The sequence below is a fragment of the Chlorocebus sabaeus genome, chromosome 20 (genome assembly GCF_047675955.1).
Source record: "Chlorocebus sabaeus isolate Y175 chromosome 20, mChlSab1.0.hap1, whole genome shotgun sequence".
Lineage (NCBI taxonomy): Eukaryota > Metazoa > Chordata > Mammalia > Primates > Cercopithecidae > Chlorocebus > Chlorocebus sabaeus.
Genome location: NC_132923.1, coordinates 44522814 through 44545587, shown reverse-complemented (window position 1 = coordinate 44545587; position 22774 = coordinate 44522814). Strand labels below are relative to the sequence as shown.

Sequence of the window (22774 nt, the reverse complement as noted above, 5' to 3'; positions counted from 1 at the left end):
CTGAACCTTCAGCCGTTCCTCTTCATTCTCACTTTTGATGACCTGCTTTTTATTTCACTGAAAGTCAAAGCAGTGAGAACTTTTACAAACTTCTTCCATATGTATGCACATATTTGCATTTGTACCTATATGCTTTATTTTCCTCCCTGTTATTACTGATGAACTGTCAGTGCTTCTAAAATCAAATCCTCTATTTGTCCACCAGATCTCATCCTATTCCTTTTCACCTAGTCAGGGACATTGTTGCAGCAGTTTTCATCTTTCCACAGAAAATTTCTTCTGTCTTAGATCTCCTCACCTAAGCATGGTATTTTCTCCCCTACCTAAAAAATGACTCTTTTCTAACCTGCTTTCGCTTTCAGCTAATACTCCACCAGCTAATACCCTAATGCTCTGCTCCTTTTCACATCAAAGCTCCTCAAGAATTATCTATCACACCCTCACCAATTCCTTTCCTCCCATCTACTCTTTTTTTTTAATGGATATAATATTCACATACTATAAAACTGACCATTCTAAAGTGTATGAGTCAGGGGTTTTAATATATTCACAATGTTGTGCCACCAGCATCACTAATTCCAGAATATCATCATCCCAGAAAGAAGCCCCATAGCCATTAGCAGCCACCCCTATTTCCTCCTTCACCCAGCCCCTGGCGAACAACCTACTTTCTGTCTTTAAGGATTTGCCTATTCTGGTTATTTCATATAAATGGAATTATACAATATATGGCCTTTTACGTCTGGCTTTCTAAACTCAACATGATATTTTCACAGTTCATCTATGTTGTGGCATGTATCAATACTTTATTCCCTTTATGGCTGAACATTTTATTATATGATAAATCAGGGGTCATAGGATCATCCTCAGGTTTGATGATTTGCTGAGAGGACTCAGTACTCAGTGTATAGTCATGCTAAAGGCTATGATTTACTACAGAGAAAGGAAGCAAAGGGAAAAGCTGCGTGGGGCAAAGTTCATGAAAATCAAGGCATAAGTTTCTAAGAGTCTTCTCCCAGTGGGATCACAGAGGACATGCCTAATTTCCCCAGCAATGAGTTGTGACAGTGCTTCTGAAATGTTACCAACAAGAGACACTCATTAGAAGCTCAATGCCCGGGGTTCTTTATTGGGAACTGGTAACGTAGGCACTCCCACCCAATGTGTACCCCAATTCCAGACTCCCAGGAGGAAAGTCTGTGTTCAGCATAAACTATTGCTTGCATAAACGGTTTAGACAGAGTGAGCCACCTTTACATTTAGAGAATGCTAAGAATACTGCCCAAATCCATGTTTCCAGATATCAGCCAAGGGCCAAGCTTATAACTAAATCTTTCAAGGTATAGCAGTCAGGCCTGCTATGTTACCTATTTTCCCCTACATATGAATATACTATATTTTGTTTACCCAGTTATCAGATGATAGGCTTTTGGGTTATTTCAACTTTTTGGCTGTTATGAATAAATCCTCTATGAACATTTATGTATAAATTTTGTGTGTGAACATACATTTTCAAGTCTCTTATATACCTAGGAGTGTAATTACTGGGTCATATAGTAACCTTTTCAGGAACTGACAGACTCTTTTCCAAAATGACAGTACCATTTTACATTACCACCAGCATGTACAAAATTTCCAATTTCTCCATATTCTCAACATGTTACCTCTTTTTTAAAAAAAAACTGTACCTATCCTAGTGGATGTAAACTGGCATCTTATTGTTTTCATTTGCATTCCCATGATAGCTAATCATTTGCATTCCCATGATAGCTAATGATCTTGAGCAATTTTTGTATACTTATCAGTTATTTTTATATTTTCTTTAGAAAACTAATCACATCCTTTGCCCATTTTAAAATTGGGTTCTCTTTATTGTGCTTTAAGAGTTCTGTGTATATACTGGAATACTAGACTCTTATCAGACATGATTTGCAGAAGTTTTCTCTCATTCTGTGGGTTCTCTTTTAGGGTATTCTGGAAATCAAACATCTTTAAGTTGTGTGATTTCCACTTTATCTTTTCTTTTGTCACTATGCTTTTGGTATCGTATCTAAGACACCAAGGTCATGAAGATTTATGCCTGTATTTACTTATAACAGTTTTGTACTTTTAGCTTTTCCATTTAGGTCTTTGATCTATTCTGAGTTAATTTTTGTATGTGGTATGAGGTTAGGGTCTAACTTCATTCTTTTGCATTTGGATGTTCTGTTGTCTCAGCACCATTTATGGGGGAGATTGTTGTTTCCCCATTGTATTATTGTCTGGACACTCTTGTCAAAAATTAGTTGCCCATAAATATGTGTTCTAGACTCAGTTCTATTCTACTGATCTACATGTCCACCATTCTTATGCTAGTACCACACAGTCTTGATTACTGTAGCTTTGTAGGAAGCTTAGAAAATTGAGAAGTGTGAATCCACCAACTTTGTTCTTTGCAAGATTGTTTTGGCTATTCTGGGCCCCTTGTATTTCCATTTGAATTTGAGGATTGGCTTGTCAATTTCTGCAAAAAAAAAAAAAAAAAAAAAAAAACCAGAAAAAAGTCAACTAGAATTTTAATAGGGATTGCATTTAATCTGTAGGTCAATTCAGAAAGTACTACTGTCTTAACGATATTAAGTCGTCTAATCCATGAACACGAAATGTGTTTCCATTTATTTAGTTGCTTTCGACATTGTTTTGTAGCTTTCAATGAATGTCTTATACTTCTTTTGTTAAATATATTCCTGCTATTTTATTTTTTAGAATATTATTGTAAATGGAATTATTTTCTAATTTCATTTTTGATTGTTCATTGCTAGTATATAAAAACATAATTGATTTTTACATGTTGATTCTGTATCCTGCAACCTTGCTAAACTTGTTTAGTGGTTTTTTTGTGGATTTCCAAGGATTTTGTATATACAAATTTGTCATCCATAAATAAAGATAGCTTTACTTATTTCTTTACCATGTAGATACCTTTTATTTATTTTTCTTGCCTAATTGCCCTGGCTAAAACCTCCTATAAAATGTTGAAAGAAATGTTAAGAACAGACATCCTTGCTGAGCTTAGGAAGAAAGCTTTCAGTTACCATTAAAGTATGATGTCAACTGTGGGTTTTTCATGGATGTCCTTTATCAAGTTGAGGACATTCTCTTTTATTCCTAGTTTGTTGAATGTTTTATCATGACAGCGTGTTGGACTTTGTCAAATGATTTTTCTGCTTTGGTTGAAGTGATCATGTGGTTTTTGTCCTTTATTTTGCTGGTATGGTGTATAACATTAATTTTCTGAATTCCTGAGATAAATCTTTTTGTCATGGTATATAATCCTTTTTATATGCTGCTGGATTCAGTTTAAAATTATTTTGTTGAGGGTTTTTTTTATTTACACTAATAAGGAATGTTGGACTATGTTTTTCTTTCCTCGTGGTGCCTTTGTCCACCTTTGTATTAGTAATACTGGCCTCATAGAATGAGTTGGGAAGTGTTCCTTCCTCTCCTGTGTTTTTGGAAAAATGTGTGAAGGATTGGTGTTAATTATTAAACATTTGGTAGAATCTACCAGTCAAGCTATCTGGTTCTGTTTTTTTTCTTTGCGGGAAGATTTTGATTACTAATTCAATCCCTTTACTTGTTAATAGGTCTACTCAGATATCGTTTCTTCTTGAGTCAGGTTTGGTAGTTTGTGTCTTTCTTGGAATTGTCCATTTCATCTAGATTATCTACTTTCTTTGGCATTATTATTATTATTATTTTTGAGACGGAGTCTCACACTGTCACCTGGGCTGGAGTACAGTGGCATGATCTCGGCTCACTGCAAGCTCTGCCTCCTGGGTTCAAGTGATTCTCCTGACTCAGCTTCCCAAGTAGCTGGGATTACAGGCAACCCACGCCCGGCTAATTTTTTGTATTTTTAGTAGAAACGGGGTTTCACCATGTTGGTCAGACTGGTCTCAAACTCCTCACCTCGTGATTCGCTCACCTCGGCCTCCCAAAGTACTGGGATTACAGGCGTGAGCCACCGTGCCTGGCTGGCATTATTTTTTGTTTTTATTTATTTCCATAGGTTTGTGGGGGAACAGGTGGTGGTTGGTTACATTAATGAGTTCTTTAGTGGTAATTTCTGAGATTTGGGTGGACCTATCACCCAAGCAGTATACACTGTACCCAATTTGTAGTCTTTTATTCCTCACCCTCCTTCCACCCTTTCCCCCACCAATCCCCAATGTCCATTGTATCATTCTTATGCTTTTGCATCCTCATAGCTTAGCTCCCATTTATGAGTGAGAACATACGATGTTTAGTTTTCTAATCCTGAGTTGTTTCTACATCGCAGGATAGTTCTCTGTCAGGAATATTCTGCGTTGTCATTTTCAGTCTCATATCCCAAGCTCTGAAGGGCACAGGGATCAACTCAGGCCACGTGCATGGATACTTGACCATTGATGGTTGCTGAACCTTAGCCATTTATGCCATCTTGGTAAAAGCAATGCCTTCCAAGCAAATCTCTGGAATAATTTTACTGAAGCATGACAGAATTCGCACGGAAGAAGACAGCTCCTGAAATATCCATGACAGCTCCCACAGACACAGTGCTCACTGCCCCAACAGGACCCGGGGAACCTCCCCCAAGGGGAAACAGAGGCATCATAGGTTCCAGGGATGAGGTGGCAGTCAATGTGGGCAGCCAACGGCAGCCACGAGTTCAATTTTTTGGCATTGTATATTACTTTTTAACATTTAACATTTTTATAGACTACTTTTCAAAGTTTCTGCTGTTTATTTTTTATTTTTATTTACTTATTTTTGAGACAGGGTTTCACTCTGTTGCCCCGACTGGAGTGCAGTGGCATGATCACAGCTCACTGCAGCTTGACCTGCAGAGCTTAAATAATCCTCCTACCTCAGCCACCCAAGTAGCGGAGACTACAGGTGCACGCCACCACACCCTTCTAAGTTTTTTAATTTTTTGTAAAGATGAGGTCTCACTCTATTGCCCAGGCTACTCTTGAACTCCTGAGCTCAAGCAATCCTCCTGCCTTGGCCTCCCAAAATGTTAGGATTACAGGCATGAGCCATCACACCCGGCTTCTGCTATTTTATTTTATTTATTTATTATTATTATTTTTTTTGAGATGGAGTCTTGCTCTGTCACTCAGGCTGGAGTGCAGTGGCACAATCTCAGCTCTCTGCAACCTCTGCCTCCTGGGTTCAAGTGATTCTCATGTCTTAGCCTCCCAAGTAGCTTACAGGCACCTGCCACCATGCTCAGCTAATTTTTGTATTTTTTTTAGTAGAAATGGGGTTTTGCCACGTTAGCCAGGCTGGTCTCGAACTCCTGACCTCAAGTGGTCTGCCCACCTTGGACTCCCAAAGTGCTGGGATTACAGGCATGAGCCACCGTGCCCAGCCGGCTTCTGCTGTTTTAGATGGACCTTTCTTCAGTTAGTCCAAATTAAGAAGGTTTAATATTATATATGAAAGTGGCACACTAAGGAAACTAGCATTCTTTCTTTTTAAGAATCACCAATGTTATTTAATTAATATTTTATATTTTGTCTTTTAGGATTATATATTCATCAAACAGAAACATAAAAAACTATGAAGAGGAAATTCTTAGGAAAAAGATAGTGGAGACTGGGATATCACAAAAGCAACTTGACATCAGTTTTCCACAGTGTAAAAACTCATCTGATTTTTCTCTTCAGAAGCATGAAATTCCAGAGGATATCAGTGACAGAGATGACGATTTCATTTCCAATGGTGAGGTATTTTTTATGGAGTTTTATTTATAGCCGTGAAAATAATTATATTCTGATACAGTTAGAGAAAAGCATACTTCAAAGATATACTTTACTGATTTTTTTTTTTTAATAAGCATGGAGAACTGAAAACACTAGTATCGTTAACTCTCAGTTTTTCCCAAGTAATTGGAGATAGGCTTATTATGAATAAATCCATACGTAACTCACAATTCTCCTTTTAGCCACTACGCCTCTGTGTTATTGTCCTTATTATAATCTATGGCAATAAAGAAGCTTTAGCAGAGTCAGTTCTGTTTAATACCCTAATAAAAATGGTAGCCTAGTTTTATGAATATTAAATGGTTAAGAAATACATAAATACTATAATACATATGGCATTTTACCATGAAAAAGGCCTGAAGTTTGCTTGTCGAAGTGGATTTCAGAAGGGTTGCAGCTTGTGAGTTATTGGAGGTTGATGGAAAGAGAATATTAAGGAGGGATGCATGCATAGAGAGAGGTTCTGACAGAAAACCTGAGGTCCCTGGATCAGAGAACAGACCATTTATCACTTGCAGAGCATCTTAGTGCCAGTTCTCAGCTCCTAAACTCTGTGAGGCACTGCAGTGAGGGCCTGATGTTACCCAGCCCGTGCAGTGGGATTGCACCACAGAAGAGGAACGCCAAAATTAGGAAACTTTAAGCTTTCACAGGTTGCTGGCAGATCTTCCCATTCTCTTCTCTAGAGACAGAAAGACCTTTCTTTGGAAGGTAAATCTTTGGGAGGGGAAGAGAAGGTAGTTTCCTTACCCTGTAATATAAGGAAATGACTTCCAGAGGAGGAAGGTTTCTCAATGTTTCTGAAGTAATACGTATCTCTAGTTTCCAAGGCATGTTTGCTGTTTAATCATCCTTTAACCAAGTTTATTGGTGCTCTGCTCAGACAGATCAGACCATGCTGAAACCTAAAAATATTCATAGAAAAGTGTCTCCCAATAGTTGGTTATCTGAAGTCAGATGGGAATTTATAAAACCAGATATAGATGGGTGTGTCTTATAACACATGCAGTAAACTGAGGTATCTGGTATTTAGGTGTGCGTGTGTGTGTGCATGGCTCAGTTCAACTGAGTGCAGCTTTCTGCATTAACTTAGTGTTTCTCATCTGAATTTTGCACCTAAGCAAATGCAAAATTTATGTTATGCTCAAAATGTTCCCTAATACATGAATTGTATTGGATCAAACTCATTTTTTCAAAACAAGTGTTAGAGCAGAATTGATTGTATTTGAAAACATTTGTTGGGCTAAAGGATCTTATTATTGGTGTGTAAAGCAACAATTACTCATCTGATTTATCCTGGTTAGATTCCTGTTATATTACAGTCAACATATCTATTTATGAGTGAATGAATAGACATTCTAGGCCTTGAGGTAGATCATTCATATGCTTTATTTAATTTCGTCTCATAAAACCCTAGGAAGTGTTACAGACTGATTTTATCAATAAGACCCAGATAGGACTCTAAGACTCAGAGAGCATAAGAGACTTTCCTGAGGTCACACACAGCAATTGACAGAGCTGATATTTGAAATCCAGTTTTCTTACTCTAGTCTAGAGCTCTGCTGTGGCTCTATGGCAACCCTTTAAAGTGGCCAAATAAGTTGTGAGTTTAAGTGAAAAGAACCTCTGCCTTTTGACTCTTTTCTCCATCACTCCATGGAAAATCCCCACGTTCACCAGTAACCTCCTAGTTGCCAGCTTAGCAGACATTTTTTTTGTCTACATCTTATAAACCTTTTTGCAGCCTTTCATACTGTTAATGCTGCCCTCCTTGAAACTTCTGTTTTCTGTGACACCATGCTTTCCTGATTTTCTTTCTTGGCCAATTCTCAGTCTTTTTTACTGATCTATCATCTTTCTGCCCCTTAAATAAATGGTATTCTGTAATTTTTTTGAGCTTCATATCCAATCACTGACTAAACATATCTGTTAAAGTCTACCTTATTTTTTTATTTTTTAAATCTTTATTGTTTTTAATGAGATGGGGTCTCACTCTGTCACCCAAGCAAGAGTACAGCGTCATGATCTCAGCTCACTGCAACCTCTACCTCCCAGGCCCAAGTGATCCTCCCACCTCAGCCTCTTGAGTAACTGGGCCCACAGGGGTGACCACCACATCTGGCTAATATTTTGTATTTTTGGTAGAGATGAGGTTTCCCTGCACTGCCCAGGCTGGTCTTGAACTCCTGAGCTCAGGCAATCCACCCACCTCAGCCTCCTAAAGTGCTGGGATTATAGGCATGAGCCACTGTGCCCAGCCAAAATATATCTTAAATATCTCAAATGTAACCTGTCCCAAATTCAACTTGTGGGACTCTGTCACCAGTGACTGATCTTCACCAGATCTATTGGCCAAAGTTTGTTGACAAGCAAAGTTACGATAAACAGTTGTTAAAAGAAAAACGTTAGATAAAATAAACCTGAGTTTATTTGAACAAAGAACAATTCATGAATCATGCAGCACTCAGAACCAGAAGAGGTTCAGAGAACTCTGCTCTACAACTGGCCAGTGAGTATGTATAAACAGAACATGGAAGTAAAGTACAGAAATGACTTGATTGGTTATAGCTAAGTGTTCGCCTTATTTGGACATGGCCAGATCAGTTGGCTGCTTGTGATTGGGCAAAGCTCGGCTTCTTATAATTGGCTGAGATCTAGCTATCTATTACCAAAAATAAACACTCCTAAGTTAGGTTAGGTTTTAGTTTGTTTACATACTAAGGTTGCAGTTCCTTAAGTAGGAACTCAAAGTATGGAGGCAGCCTTAGTTCAAATTTAAGTTAACAATTTCTGCCTTTGGATTAGTCTCTTGATTGTGAGATCAACCAAAACCTTGGGCATTGATGCCAGTCTCTTGATACCATCATAATGGACTCTTTTGGTCTCAGAGTAGAACCTACTGGTCTCCATGTCAGGTCAGTTAAATGATTCTTTACATTCTTGCTGTTTTAGTCAAAGTTAAGACCATTTAATGCACGATGGATGGCAGCATACAAATATTTAAGACTCCTGAGAGGATATGGTATGCCAGGGATGCTACTATTATGACTATCAGGAGGCTAATACCAAAAGACAAAAGTGTACTGCCAGGCGCGGTGGCTCACGCCTTTGATCCCAGCACTTTGGGAGGCCGAGGCGGGTGGATCGCGAGGTCAGGAGATTGAGACCATCCTGGCTAACACGGTGAAACCCCATCTCTACTAAAAATACAAAAAAAAAATTAGCCTGGCGTGGTGGCGGGCGCCTGTAGTCCCAGCTACTCGGGAGGCTGAGGCAGGAGAATGGCGTGAACCCAGGAGGCAAAGCTTTCAGTGAGCTAAGATCGCGCCACTGCACTCCAGCCTGGGTGACAGAGCAAGACCCCGTCTCAAAAAAAAAAAAAAAAAGTGTGCTACTTTATAGGGGCCCCTACAAACCAAACTGATCAAAATTAATCAAATAAAAATTTAGGCAAGATAGAGAGTTCAATAATATTTGAGTCAAATTGGTCATAGTCTGTTCAGGGAATGATGGTGATTAAGGACCGTAGTTTACTGTAGAATGATCTGATTTCAAAAGGTATCCAAGTTTGTGACCAGCCTGGGCAACATAAGGAGACTCTGTATCTATAAAACATAAAATTAGCTGAGTATGGTGGCGTATACCTGTAGTCCCAGCTACTTTTGAGGCTAGGGTGGGAGGATTGAATTGCTTGAGCCCAGGATTTTGAAGCTATAGTAAGCTATGTTCATGCCACTGCACTCCAGCCTGAGTGACAGAGCAAGACTCTGTCTCTAAAAAATAAAATAAAATTTTTTAAAGATATTCCAGTATTGTTGTTAGCCTGATAACACAGGTCATAGTAACCTAGAGACCCACAAGAAGAAACATAGAGATTAGAAATTTTTCTAAATTCTAATTAAGAAGTAATTAATTCTAATTAAAAATTAGAAAAAGATGTTCATGAAGAGGCTTCATTTTTGGTGTATAATTTTGTGATAATACTACCTATATTTAAATATGTATATTTAAAAGTATACAGTCATGTGCTGCATAATGACATTTTTGGTCAACAATGGACCACATATATGACAAAGGTTTTATAAGATTATGATACCGGATTTTTACTGTACCTTTTCTATGCTTACATACACAACTACTTACTATTGTGTTACAGTTGCCAACACTATTCATTGCAGTAACATGCAGTGCAGGTTTATAGCCTAGGAGCAGTGGGCTATATCATATGGCCTATGTGTGTAATAGGCTATATCGTCTAGGTTTGTGTAAGTACACTCTGATGTTCACACAGGAATGAAATCAGCTAACAGCGTATTTCTCTGAACTGTCATTAAGGGATGCGTGACTGTTATTAAGCAATGCATGACTCTATCTATATTTACATTAAGTAGAAATATATTTCAAAGGAGAAAGTCTAGATGATTTAACCTTTTTGTTTTATTTTTAATTTACTACTTACATATTCCAACTAATTGAGATAATTGTGTGGGAAACCTCTTGATAATAATAGAAAACAATTTTTGGATGTTTGTAATATTAAACTATTTTTTAGTCTTGTTTTTCTTTTTTAAAGATAATTATGACTTGGAGCCTGCATCTGAATTAGGAGAAGATTTATTGAAGCTTTATGTGAAACCTTGTTGCCCAGATATTGATATTTTTGTTGATGGAAAACGTTTTAAAGCTCACAGGTAAATAGACACGACTAATTTGCTGTCTTGGTTGTGACTGTAGAGTGTGGAAGGGCAGCTGTCTCTTTCCAGCTCGCTGGTTTTCAAGCTTTGATTTTCACACAGGCCACAGGGGTTCCATGAAGGCCAAAGGGGTTCCACTGTGATTCCTCAGTGGGGAGTCGAACAGGGGAAGAGGTTGACCATCAGGCAAGGTTTTCTGCAGGTTTTCACACATGCACACATGGGCCCACCCAGACATGTGCATGTATATGTTTCTGCCAGAGCAGATCTCATCTATGTTTGGGCATGAACCTAAGATTTTATTAGAAGAAAATGTTCTGCTGCCTAAAATAGATTTGAAAGCCACTGTCACAGAAAATGTAGTTAAATGCAGTTTTTAATTTTATAGGCATTATAGTATTGAGAAGTATTATTTCTACATGAATGACATGTATTTTCTCTGAATGCATTTTGGCTCAGATTCCGTGTTTCAAAATAGATGATGCTCGTGAATAGCATTGATTAGGAGGTTTAATATTTCAATGCACTTTTTAAAAACCATTGTTCTGCTTCAGAGTTGGGTTGCTTAAACATTCCAGGCATTTAGATTTCAAATTAAAGCCGGTTGCCTGTTTTAGTCAGGCTCTTTGATTGCAAGTAACTAAAATCTGCTTAAAAGCAGAAAAAAATTTAATAAGAAATACATATTATCTTTTGGAACTCAAGGGAAAGAAGTACAGCTGGGTCTCACTATAAACTAGAATCTGAACCAGAAAACTTACGAACCCAGACAGTTCTTCCTCCTTCTCTTTGTGTTTCAAATAGAATGTTGATAAGAAGTTATTCTGGTGCTTCTGAAGAGGAAGAACCAGAGTATTTGCAGTGGCAAGTGGTAATCTTCTAGGTTCAGGGGTGCACAGCCCTTAATGAAATTAGCAGTGGGTTTAGGTTACTGTAATCCAGCAAGCCAAATAGTGGTAATATTTGTACTCTTAGAAATCACACTGGTTTTGCCAGTTGACAGCAATACAACCCAAGGATTGCTAGTCTGAACTAGACTATTTACTATTCAAAATTTAACTTTTCTCTATGGGAATATGTACTTTGTAAATATACATATACGCATTTTCCTAATTCTTGTGAAATCTGCATTAAATGTTGCAAAATTCAGAATATAATCTAGATTGATCATTATATTTTCCATCTCATGGGTATATTTCCTAAATCATGGTGTGGGTGTGGTTGTGTGTCTCTCCGTCTTGTTTTCATTTTTTTTTCTGACCAACACAATTTTATTTTAAAAATTAATTTTATTTTGTGTCCAGGTTTTTCACGAGACCATGTGGGCATCCTACCAAAGTTACAGAGCCCTAAAGCTATTGCCGTCATACAGGGAAGGCAGGACCCTGTGACCATTTGCAATATGTCCTCAAACAGTGCCTATATTTGGCCTCTCCCTGTGTACTGCCTGACAATGAACTAACAGGACTGTGTTTTAGGAGCTGGACCTAGAATATTAGGTTTGTATTCCAGGACAGCTCTTGCTCAATTTCTGGTTTATTTTGTTCACCTAGCAATAAAAAAAAAATTCATATTAACTAGAAAGACAATAAGTTTTCCTACTTTTTTCTTGCCCTTATGTAAGTTAGAATAGCAAATTCTAAATTATAAGGTTACCTTCCTAGTCCAGACTCAAACATCTTTCCGTTTATAGTACATACTAATTTTATTATGCAGTTTAAGGAATATTGTGTCAGTAGTTCAGAGAATACATATTCATCTAAAGCCCAACATTGGAACTTTCTCAGTTACTTGTTCTAGATGATCATTGTCAGCATTCTTCTAGTGGTGTGGCTAAAAATCCTTTCGTAATATGGCTGCTTTAATTTTTTAATTATACATACTTATATATTAAAAGATCAATACAAGTACTTACAAAGGACTAGGATTTATGACTGGAATTTTATTCAGTTTAGGTATCAACATTTTTAAAACCTTAGTTTGCTAGTTTAATGTGCCCAAATTGGTATGGTCTTCTATTAAGCTAATCTTTCTCTCATGGTCAAGTTACTTCCTCGGTAACAGTTCTTCCAAGGTGGTCTCTCCAGCTGCTCTGTGCATTCTTTACCATGATCCTCAGCCCAATCCCTGGAACACTTTGTATGCTGAAAGACAGTCTGATGCCAGTCACTTGCTTGTGGTGGCACAACTAAGCCAAATAAATCATTTGTAACAGAGTGGTTAAGAGTGTGTGGACTGTAGGGACAATCTGCATGGGTTTTAACACCATTATTAGCTGTGTGAATTTGGGTAAGTTATTTAACCATTCATTCTGCGTTTCAGCATCCTTATCAGAGATGGGGGTTATAACAGTCTCCATCTCATAATGTAATTGTGAGAATTAAATTACAGTTGTTACTGAGCACTGAATGGGCTTACTACCTGATTAGCCTTCATGGATTCCATTAGTTAGTTATGTTACTACTTTTCTGAATATTGTATCCTGGGATACTACTGCACATTACCCCTTGTTGTGGACCTCTGTAACATTATCTTCCTGCCCCAGATGCTCTCAATTACCATATGAATACCATCTGGATATTGTACATTTCTTTCTGCTTGTATTTATTCCTGTCACCTTCAGTCTACTTCTAAGTATCTGCCTGAGTCACTGCATTGCTGATTTCCCTTTTTTTTTTTAAGATAGAGTCTCGCTCTGTTGCCCAGGCTGGAGTGCAGTGGCGTGATCTCTGGTCACTGCAAGCTCCACCTCCTGGGTTTACACCATTCTCCTGCCTCAGCCTCCCAAGTACCTGGGACTACAGGCGCCCGCCACCACGCCCAGCTAATTTTTTGTATTTTTTGGTAGAGACGGGGTTTCACTGTGTTTGCCAGGATGGTCTTGATCTCCTGACCTTGTGATCTGCCTGCCTCGGCCCCCAAAGTGCTGGCATTACAGGCGTGAGCCACCGCACCTGGCTGCTGACTTCCCATTTTGTAGTGTAATTTATTATTTTAATGTTTTATGAAAGAAGTTTAATGTTACATTTTTAAGATAATTTGTTGCACTTCTGTGTTCCGTAATTAAAATTCTCTTATGCTGCCTCATTGAAAAAGAGCAGTCATTCTTTTTTTTTTTTTTCCTAAGACAAAGTTTTGCTCTTTTGCCCAGGCTGGAGTGCAGTGGCGTAATCTTGGCTCACTGCAACCTCCGCCCCCTGAGTTCAAGCGATTCTCATGTCTCACCCTCCCAAGTAGCTGGGATTACAGGCACACACCACCAACCTTGGCTAATTTTTGTATTTTTTAGTAGAGACAGGGTTTCACCATGTTGGCCAGGCTGGTCTCAAACTCCTGACCTCAAGTGATCCACCCGCCTCAGCCTCCCAGAGTGCTAGTATTACATGTGTGAGCCACTGTGCCTGGCCCCGTCATTTCTAACTTTAGCTTTGTGACACTCAAAATCTGGTATATCTTCCAGAATACCTTTCTTATCAGTGCCTGATAATATACCATTAGACATTCATTCATTTGGTTAAGATGTCAAATCTTCCTTTAATATCTCTGAATATTTAGTAAATTGGCACTGTGTCCTAAGATCATTGTTCTGTATGTCCTTGAAAAAGCTAAAAGTTTTTTCAGAAGTGGTATGATTTAGTAATTAAGAAGTTGGTCTTTTTGTATTTAGATTATGATTCCACCACTTATTTTGAAAATTCCACCACTTATTAATTGTTGGGAAGTTACTTAATCTCTCCAAGTTTCAATATCTTTATCTATAAAAGAAATAGTAGTAGAAATTATAGCATGGGATAGCTGTGAAGATTGAATCATATAATGCACATGAAGCACTTAGCATAGTACCTGGCACATTGTAAGCTTTCAAAAGTAAATGTTAGTTGCTATAAGTATGTAATAGGTATCTGTAAGACTGGTACATATGTTGCCTGTTCTAGCTTGCCTTATATCAGGGGGCAAACTGTGGCCTAAATGTGGTTAAGTGGCCTGTTTTTGTATGAGGCAACAAAAAAGCAGAGACAAGTAATGCCACAGGGACCTGCAAGTCTAAAATGCCTTTCAAGAGTCACTTGGGTTTGTTCCCAAACCTGCTTATGCCATTTGAATTTATTTTTTTGATGACAATGAATATAAGTCAGTGATACATAAAATATGAAAGAGAAAAGTTATTGTTCCAGTGAAAACTCGGGTGAGTGCTTTGGAAGGATTAAATAAGGATTAAATAAGGGAAAGGCACTTTAAAAATTGCTATTGTGGCCAGGTGCAGTGGCTCACACCTGTTATCCCAGCACTCTAGGAGGCTGAGATGAGAGGAGCACTTGAACCAAGGAGTTTGAGACCAGCCTAAGCAACAAAGCAAAACCCCATCTCTACAAAAAAATTTAGCTGGGCATGGTGGTGTGCACCATGTAGTCTCTGCTAATTGGGTGGCTGAGGTGGGAAGATCATTTGAGCCTAGGGGTTTGAGGTTGCAATGAGCCAGTGAGCGCCATTGCATTCCAGCTTTGGGAACAGAACAAGACCCTGCCTCAAAAAAAATTAAAATCAAACTAGATATCATAGTGTATATGTGTATTGTTTTTGTGAGAATGACGCTTATATCAGTGAACCCATGTTAAAAAAAAAAAAAAGATGGGTCTTATGATAAAAGATGTGTGAATTAAATGCATATTTCTTCTTAAGTTAGATAGAATAAAATTATAGTATACAGAAATAGCTTTTTTAATTCCTCATTTTTTTCAATTAACTAAACAACTATTACTCCAAATTGTGTTGGATAATAGGGTATCCACGGCACTTAACTTCAGAAAAGTCCAGTCCTATGAAAGCTGTAGTCAATGGATGTCACAAAATTCTCAAGAGATGGTTAACTTTGCTTTCACAAAGTTATGTTCTCTGAAGTATTTGCTAAGAAGTGACATGGACAATAATGATTACTCCAAAAATTTAGATTCGTGACTCTGGATTTAACTCTTACTCAGTTATGTGGAATTAAAGCAAATAAATAAATAAATAAATAAATACATTCTTGGAGTAAGAATACTTTAAAAATTAGTCCTACTAAAATTTCCTTCTCTAGAGCTTCTCTGCATAATCCAGGCCATTATTCTGCCTGGAGTAGTGAATGTAGTTCAGCTAACATTGGGAAGTATTGAATAGCAGTGTACTAAAGCAGCAGCAAGGAGGAAATTAGGGCATCTTGATAGAGCCAGAAGCAGCGTTAACAGTTGAAATTAAACTTAATCAAAAGGAGAAAATAGTTTTTGGCATGATGGAAAATAAAAAATTTGGCAAAGATTTTTAATACACCATACCATCTACAGCATTATTTTTTAACCTGAGGCATCTGTCCTAATTAAGTAGGAATGTTTTCTAAGTTTCTGTTTTAAGGTCAGGGTAATTGTTTAAGCCTCAGATGCTCCTAATTTTACTAAAATGGAAATGGCTGACATGCTGTGTTCAAGTCTTCTGAGGAGTAGACACAAAGATGGGATTAGACTTTCAATAAATGTATTAGGCTAAATGCATGTGAGAGAACATAGAAAGCCAGAGAAAACAGAGCTGCTAGACTGCAATGCTGATTTGACTCTAAGTGAAGGAGAAAGAGAAGGAAGTTAGATAGAAGCATCTTAGACTGCAGTGGAGTCCTAAGAAAAGTTGGGCAAGGCCATTAAAGTTCCCATGCCAAAGACACCCATCAGAGAAGCACCTGTTTTCTAGGGCTAGCCCTGCCTTATTATCCTTGCTGGGCTCAGTCATTGTCGGGAAATAGCTTCTGAGAAGATGGCCTAGTGACCCAGGTGGAATAAATTTCAGAGTGCTGTAGCTGAAGCTGTCGGTCATTACGCAGTCAAAAATTAGAGGGGTAGGCCCGGCGCACGGTGACTCATGCCTGTAATCGCAGCACTTTGGGAGGCGGATCACGAGGTGGGTGGATCACGAGGTCCGAGATCGAGACCATCCTGGCTAACTTGGTGAAACCCTGTCTCTAGTAAAAATACAAAAAATTAACCGGGCATGGTGACATGCCTGTAGTCCCAGTTGCTCGGGAGGCTAAGGCAGGAGAATCGCTTGAATCCAGAAGGCAGAGGTTGCAGTGACTTGAGATTGTGCCACTGCACTCCAGCCTGGATGACAGAATGAGACTCTGTCTCAAAAAAAAAAAAAAAAAAAAGATTAGAGGGGTATATTCTCATGACTACCACACATAAATCATGACATGCTATATATATATTTCTTTACAACTAGGCATAGTCAGATGAAGTAAGAAATAATTGTTAAAAAAACATTTATTGTTTGCTAGGTATTATGGTGCTGAGATTGGGATTCATAAAGAAATGAATGAAGTACTGAGGATTAAATGGGTTATATATCAATATTCAACAGTGTGATAGAAAAGATTGCCATGGAAAAAAGGCCTGACAGATATCCAATAAACTGCTAAAAGTGGTTTTTTCTAGATCATGGAATTGAAGTAAACAAGGAAGCAGGGTGAGAACTTAAAATTTTCACTTTATCCAATTCTATATTGAAGTTTATTACAAACATATTGTTTTTATAATTTAAAAAAGTTTTTAAAATCTGGCTTTCCATTTTTAAGGAAAGAATTACAGACTAAAAATTTTTTATCGGCAGCACATATAATTTTTTTTTTTTTTTTTTTTTTTGAGAGGGAGTCTTGCTCTGTCGCCTGGGCTGGAGTGCAGTGGCCGAATCTCAGCTCACTGCAAGCTCCGCCTCCCAGGTTTACGCCATTCTCCTGCCTCAACCTCTGGAGTAGCTGGGACTACAGGTGCCCGCCACCTCGCCCGGCTAGTTTTTTGTATTTTTTAGTAGAGACGGGGTTTCACCGTGTTAGCCAGGATGGTCTCGATCTCTTGACCTCGTGATCCGCCCGTCTCGGCCTCCCAAAGTGCTGGGATTACAGGCTTGAGCCACCGCGCCCGGCCAGAATTTTTTTTTTTTTTAATCTGTTCAAATAGGCTCAATCATACTCTGAGGTCACTATCTTTGTCCTCTTGTATTGAAAAATAAAAACTATATAGCCAACTTAGTGCATTAAGTATTCATTTGATTGTCAGGGTCCCTGAGATCCCTCCTTCTTCAGGGGGTCTGGTGTACAAACTATGAGGAGGGGAGATTCTCAGTGTGGTGGGGGACTGAGTGTGGTAGGGACTCCCCAGCAACTGAACGCTTCTCTCTTCGTCTCATGCTCTTACTGGGGCTGGTGGTCCGGAGGCTTTTACTCTTTGGAGGCCATGTGGACCATGAGGTGCACCACCCTGTTGCTGTAGCCAAATTCATTGTCATGCCTGGAAATGAGCTTGATAAAGTGGTCGTTGAGGACAATGCCAGCCCCAGCACTGAAGGTGGAAGAGTGGGTGTCACTGTTAAAGTTGGAGGAGACAATCTGGTGCTCATTGTAGCCCCAGATGCCCTTGAGGGCCCCCTCTGATGTTGCTTTACCACCTTGACGTCATCATATTTAGCTGTATTTCTCAAGAAAGCAGGCCAGGTTCATAACTAACCTGGTGGTGGTGGGGACATGGAAGGCCACGCCAGTGAGCTTCCTGTTCGACTTGGGGATGGCCTTGCCCACAGCCTTGGCAGCACCAGTAGATCTCTACTGATGCAGGGATGATGTTCTGGAGAGCTCCATAGCCATCACACCACAGTTTCCCAGAGGGGCCATCCACAGTCTTCTGGATGGCAGTGATGGCATGGACTGTGATCCTGATTCCTCCCATGATGCCAGAGTTGTTATGGATGACCTTGACCAGGGAGCTAAGCAGTTGGTGGTACAGGAGACGTTGCTGATGATCTTGAGGTTTTTATACTTCTCATGGTTCATGCCCATCACAAACATGGGGGCATCGGCAGAAGGGACAAAGGCGATAACCCTTTTGGCTCCACCCTCTAAGTGAGCCCCAGCCTCCTCCATGATAGTGAAGATGCCAGTGGACTCCATCACATAATCAGCACCAGCGTCTTCCTGTTTGATTTTGGTGGGATCTCACTCCTGGAAGATGGTGATGGGGTTTCCATTGATGACAAGCTTCCTGTTTTCAGCCTTGATGATGCCATGGAACTTGCCATGGGTGGAATCATACTAGAACATGTAGACCATGTAGTTGAAGTCAATGAAGGGGTCATTGATGGTAACAGTATCTACTTTGCTAGAGTTAAAAGCAGCCCTGATTACCAGGCACCCAATACAGCCAATTCTGTTGACTCTGGGCTTCATTTTTACCATGATGTCTCAGGGACATGGCTGGTGCTGCCCAAGAACGGAAGAAGGAGAGGACAAGGTTCTGTCACTTTTTCTCTTCCTTTTGCTTACTTTAGGTTTAATTTATGCTGCTGTTTATACTTTCTTAAGGTGGAATTCGAGATCATTAATATGAAACCTTTTTCCTTTTCTACAATAAGCATTTAAAAGCTAAACATTTCCTTCTAAGCACTGTTTAGCTGCAGCCTGCAAATTTTGATATATTGTATTTTCACTCAAATAAATGTATTTTCTAATTTTTCTTTTGATTTCTTCTTTACCCATGGGTTGTCTAGAAGTATGTGTAATTTCTAACTCTTTGGGAATTTTCCAGATAATTCTCCATTATTGATTTCTAGTTTAATTCCATTGTGGTCATAGAACATATTTTATATTATTTTAGTTTTGTTTAAATTTATTGAGACTTGTTCGATGGCCCAGAATATGGTCTGTGTTAGTGAATGTTCCACATGTAGTTAAAAAGAGTATGTGTTCTGTTGTCCTGTGGTAGAGTGTTGTATAAATGAAAATTGGTTGATAGTGTTGCTCAAGTTTTATGTTTCCTTAGCTGAACTTTTGTCTATGTATCCTGTTAATTAGAAGTCTCTAAGTATCATTATAAATTTGTTTCTCTTCTTAGTTCTGTCAGTTTTTGCTTCATGTATTTTGAAGCTCTATTATTTGGTACATACACATCTGGGATTGTTATTTCTTCATAATGAATTGAATCCTTTTTATTTTGAAATACTGCTTTTTACCCCAGGTAATGTCACTTGTTATGAAGTTTACTTTGGTTAATATCACCACTCGAGCTTTCTTATGATTAGTGTTTATATGGTATTCGTTTTATATCCTTTTACTTCTAAACTTTGTCTTTATATTTAAAATGGATTTTAAATTAATTTCTTGTAGATAGCAAATAGTTGTATCTTGCTTTTGTTATCCAGTCTCATAATCTCCTTTTAATTGGAGTAGACATTAATAGTATTTGACTATTTATAATAATGTAGTTATTAATATGTTTGAATACAATAAGTCCACCATTGTACTTTTTTTTTTTTGTATCCCTCTCTGTTGCCCAGGCTGAGTGCAGTGATATGGTCATAGCTTCTGTAACGTTGAACTCCTGGGCTCAAGTGATTCCCTGGCCTCAGCCTCCTGAGTAGTTGGGACTACAGGCACTTGCCATCATACTCAGCTAATTTAAAATTTTTTTTGTAGATGTGGGTTCTCGCATTATTGCTCAGGCTGGTCTTGAACTCCTGGCCTCAGGGAATCCTTTTGCCCCAGCCTCCCAAATTGCTGGGATTACAGGTGTGAGCCACCTGTCTGCTAACTCCATCTTCTGTGTCATTTCTGGGTCTGATAATAGTGACTGATTTTTTCCCCCTTTTAATGTTCACAATTTACTGCTTCTTCACATTACCTAGTACGTTTTTTATCAAATGCCAGACATTATAAATATTATGTTTTTGAATGTTTGAATTTTATTGTTTTTCTTGAAAAAGATTATTGAAGTTTTTTTTAGCAGGCATTTAAGTTATTGTGGATCAACTTCACGTTTATAAAGCTTCTTTTTGAATTTTGTTAGGGTGCGTCTAGAATAGCCTTTGCTCTAAATGTTGTAAAGCCTTTCTACTGAGGCTTCTGGGATCTTTCCTTAGTGCCCCAAGTATTCAATTCTGGCCGGAAGGAACTTGAATATCTGTCAGCCATATAGCTCCCTGGCTTTTATTCTTTGCCTGGCTTTGTGTAGTTTTACCTTATGCACCCTCAAATTATATTCAGACAAAAGCTCAAGGGAGGGAGTATCTACTCTGATTTCTGGAGTTCTTCATGACTCCCTCTTCTATATTACTGCACCCCACAAATTTCAGCTGACTCAGCTTCTTGGGGCTCCTATATCTGTCTCCTCAACTCAGCCACAAGGCTCTGCTCATTTGTCCTTCCTGTGCCTTGACTAGAAACTGCTTCTAGGAAGAAAGCATTGTGATTGTAGAGCTTACTTCATTTGTTTTTCTTCTCTTGGGGATCAGAGTCCTGTACTGCCTTTTTTCATGGTCATATTTTGTTCAATTTTCTAATTATTAAATGGAAGGTAGGGAAGTCCTATACTTATGGGTAGAAGCAGAATCCTAATTTTTTCTTAGTTGGCCTTATTTTTTAGAACAGTTCCAGATTCACAGACAAATTAAGAGAGTATGGTATTCTCATATACCCCCACACCTAGTTCCTCGTTATTAACATCTTATAGTACATTTGTTACAATTGAGTCAATACATTGTTATTAACTAAAGTATGTAGTATATTCAGATTTCCTTGGTTATTACCTAGTGTCCTTTTCTATTTGAGGAATCAATCCCCAATTTCACATTACACTTAGCTGTCATGTCTCCTTAGGCCCCTCTTGGCTGTAACAGTTTTTCAGACTTACTTTTTTTTTTTTTTTTTTTGATGACATTCCAGTTTGAGGAGTACTGGTCAGGTATTTTATAGAAATGTCCCTTAAATGGAGTTTATCTTACGTTTTTCTCACAATTACATGGATTATGGGTTTGGGACAGGAAGACCACAAAGATAAAGGGCCATTTTCATTACATCATATTAAAGGTACATGTGATCAACATGACATCACTGTTTATGTTAACCTTAATGATGACCTTGTTTTCATCTGGTTTCTCCACTGTAAGTTACTCCTCTCATCACCTCCCATTTCCAGACTCTGCTCTCTGGAAGGAAGTCACTGTGTGTGTCCCATATTTAAGTGATAGGAAGTAATGTTCTACCTCTTGAAGCGGGGGTATTATCCACATAAATTATTTGGAATTCTTCTGCACAAGAAACTTATCTCTTCTCCTCCACATATTAATTTATTCAATCACTTACATATATCAGTGTAGACTCATAGATACTTATTTTGTACTTTGGCTTATAATTTGACTTATTTTTTAATTTGGCTTGTCTTTTTTTTTTTGCTCAATTCGTTACAACTTTAGCTGTGGGAGCTCTTTCAGGTAGCTCTTATGTCCCTTTTATTCCCTCAGTGTGTGTGTGTCTGTGTGTGTGTGTGTTGAGCATTTTCTTACTTTCTGGCACTAAAAGATACATCTGGTATAAAAGACAAACGATACAGCTATCTACATAGGGCGCTTACCGTGAATAGAACTTGCAGGACTGGAAGTTGCTTTGGGCGAGTCATTGAGTGAGTGGTGGGTGAATGTGAAGGCTCAGTTCATTACTGTACACTACTGTAGACTTTATAAATACTAAGGATACACATGAAATTTATTTTAAAAAACTATCTTCAATAATTAAACTTGACTTATTGTAACTTTTCATTTTATAAACTTTATAATTTTTTGAAACTTTTTATTCTTTTGTAATCACACTTAGCTTAATCACAAACATGTATAGCTGTGCAAATTTTTTTCTTTTTTCTTTTTTTTCTTTGAGACAGGGTCTTGCTCTGTCATCCAGGCTGGAGTACAGTGGCGTGATCATGGGTCACTGCAGCCTTGACCTCTCTAGCTCCAGTGATCCTCCTACCTCAGCCTCTTAAGTAACTGGGACCACAGGGGCATGCCACCACACCCATCTAATTTTTGTATTTTTTGTAGAGACAAGTTCTTCCTGCGTTGGCCAGGCTGATTTCACATGCCTGGGCTCAAATAGTCCTTCTGCCTCAACCTCCCAAAGTGCTAGGATTGCAGGTGTGAGCCACCACATCTGGCTTTTTTACTTTGTATCCTTATTCTATAAGCTCTTTTTTTTTTTTTTTTTTTGAGACGGAGTCTCGCTCTGCCACCCAGGCTGGAGTGCAGTGGCCAGATCTCAGCTCACTGCAAGCTCCGCCTCCCAGGTACACGCCATTCTCCTGCCTCAGCCTCCCGAGTAGCTGGGACTACAGGCACCTGCCACCTCGCCCGGCTAGTTTTTTGTATATTTTTAGTAGAGACGGGGTTTCACCGTGTCAGCCAGGATGGTCTCGATCTCCTGACCTCGTGATCCGCCCGTCTCGGCCTCCC

At 38.6% G+C, this 22774-nt stretch overlaps 1 protein-coding gene across 2 annotated transcripts in view; it reads left to right on the top strand.

The window, feature by feature from the left end:
• The window catches only part of BTBD8 (BTB domain containing 8), a 99437-nt gene that overhangs the window by 16314 nt on the left and 60349 nt on the right, over positions 1-22774 (top strand). For both annotated transcript variants that reach the window (XM_073008582.1, XM_073008581.1), the window contains exons 3-4: positions 5552-5748; positions 10363-10480. In XM_073008582.1, the coding sequence (XP_072864683.1) occupies positions 5552-5748; positions 10363-10480 (315 nt within the window). The remainder of the gene's footprint in view (positions 1-5551; positions 5749-10362; positions 10481-22774) is intronic.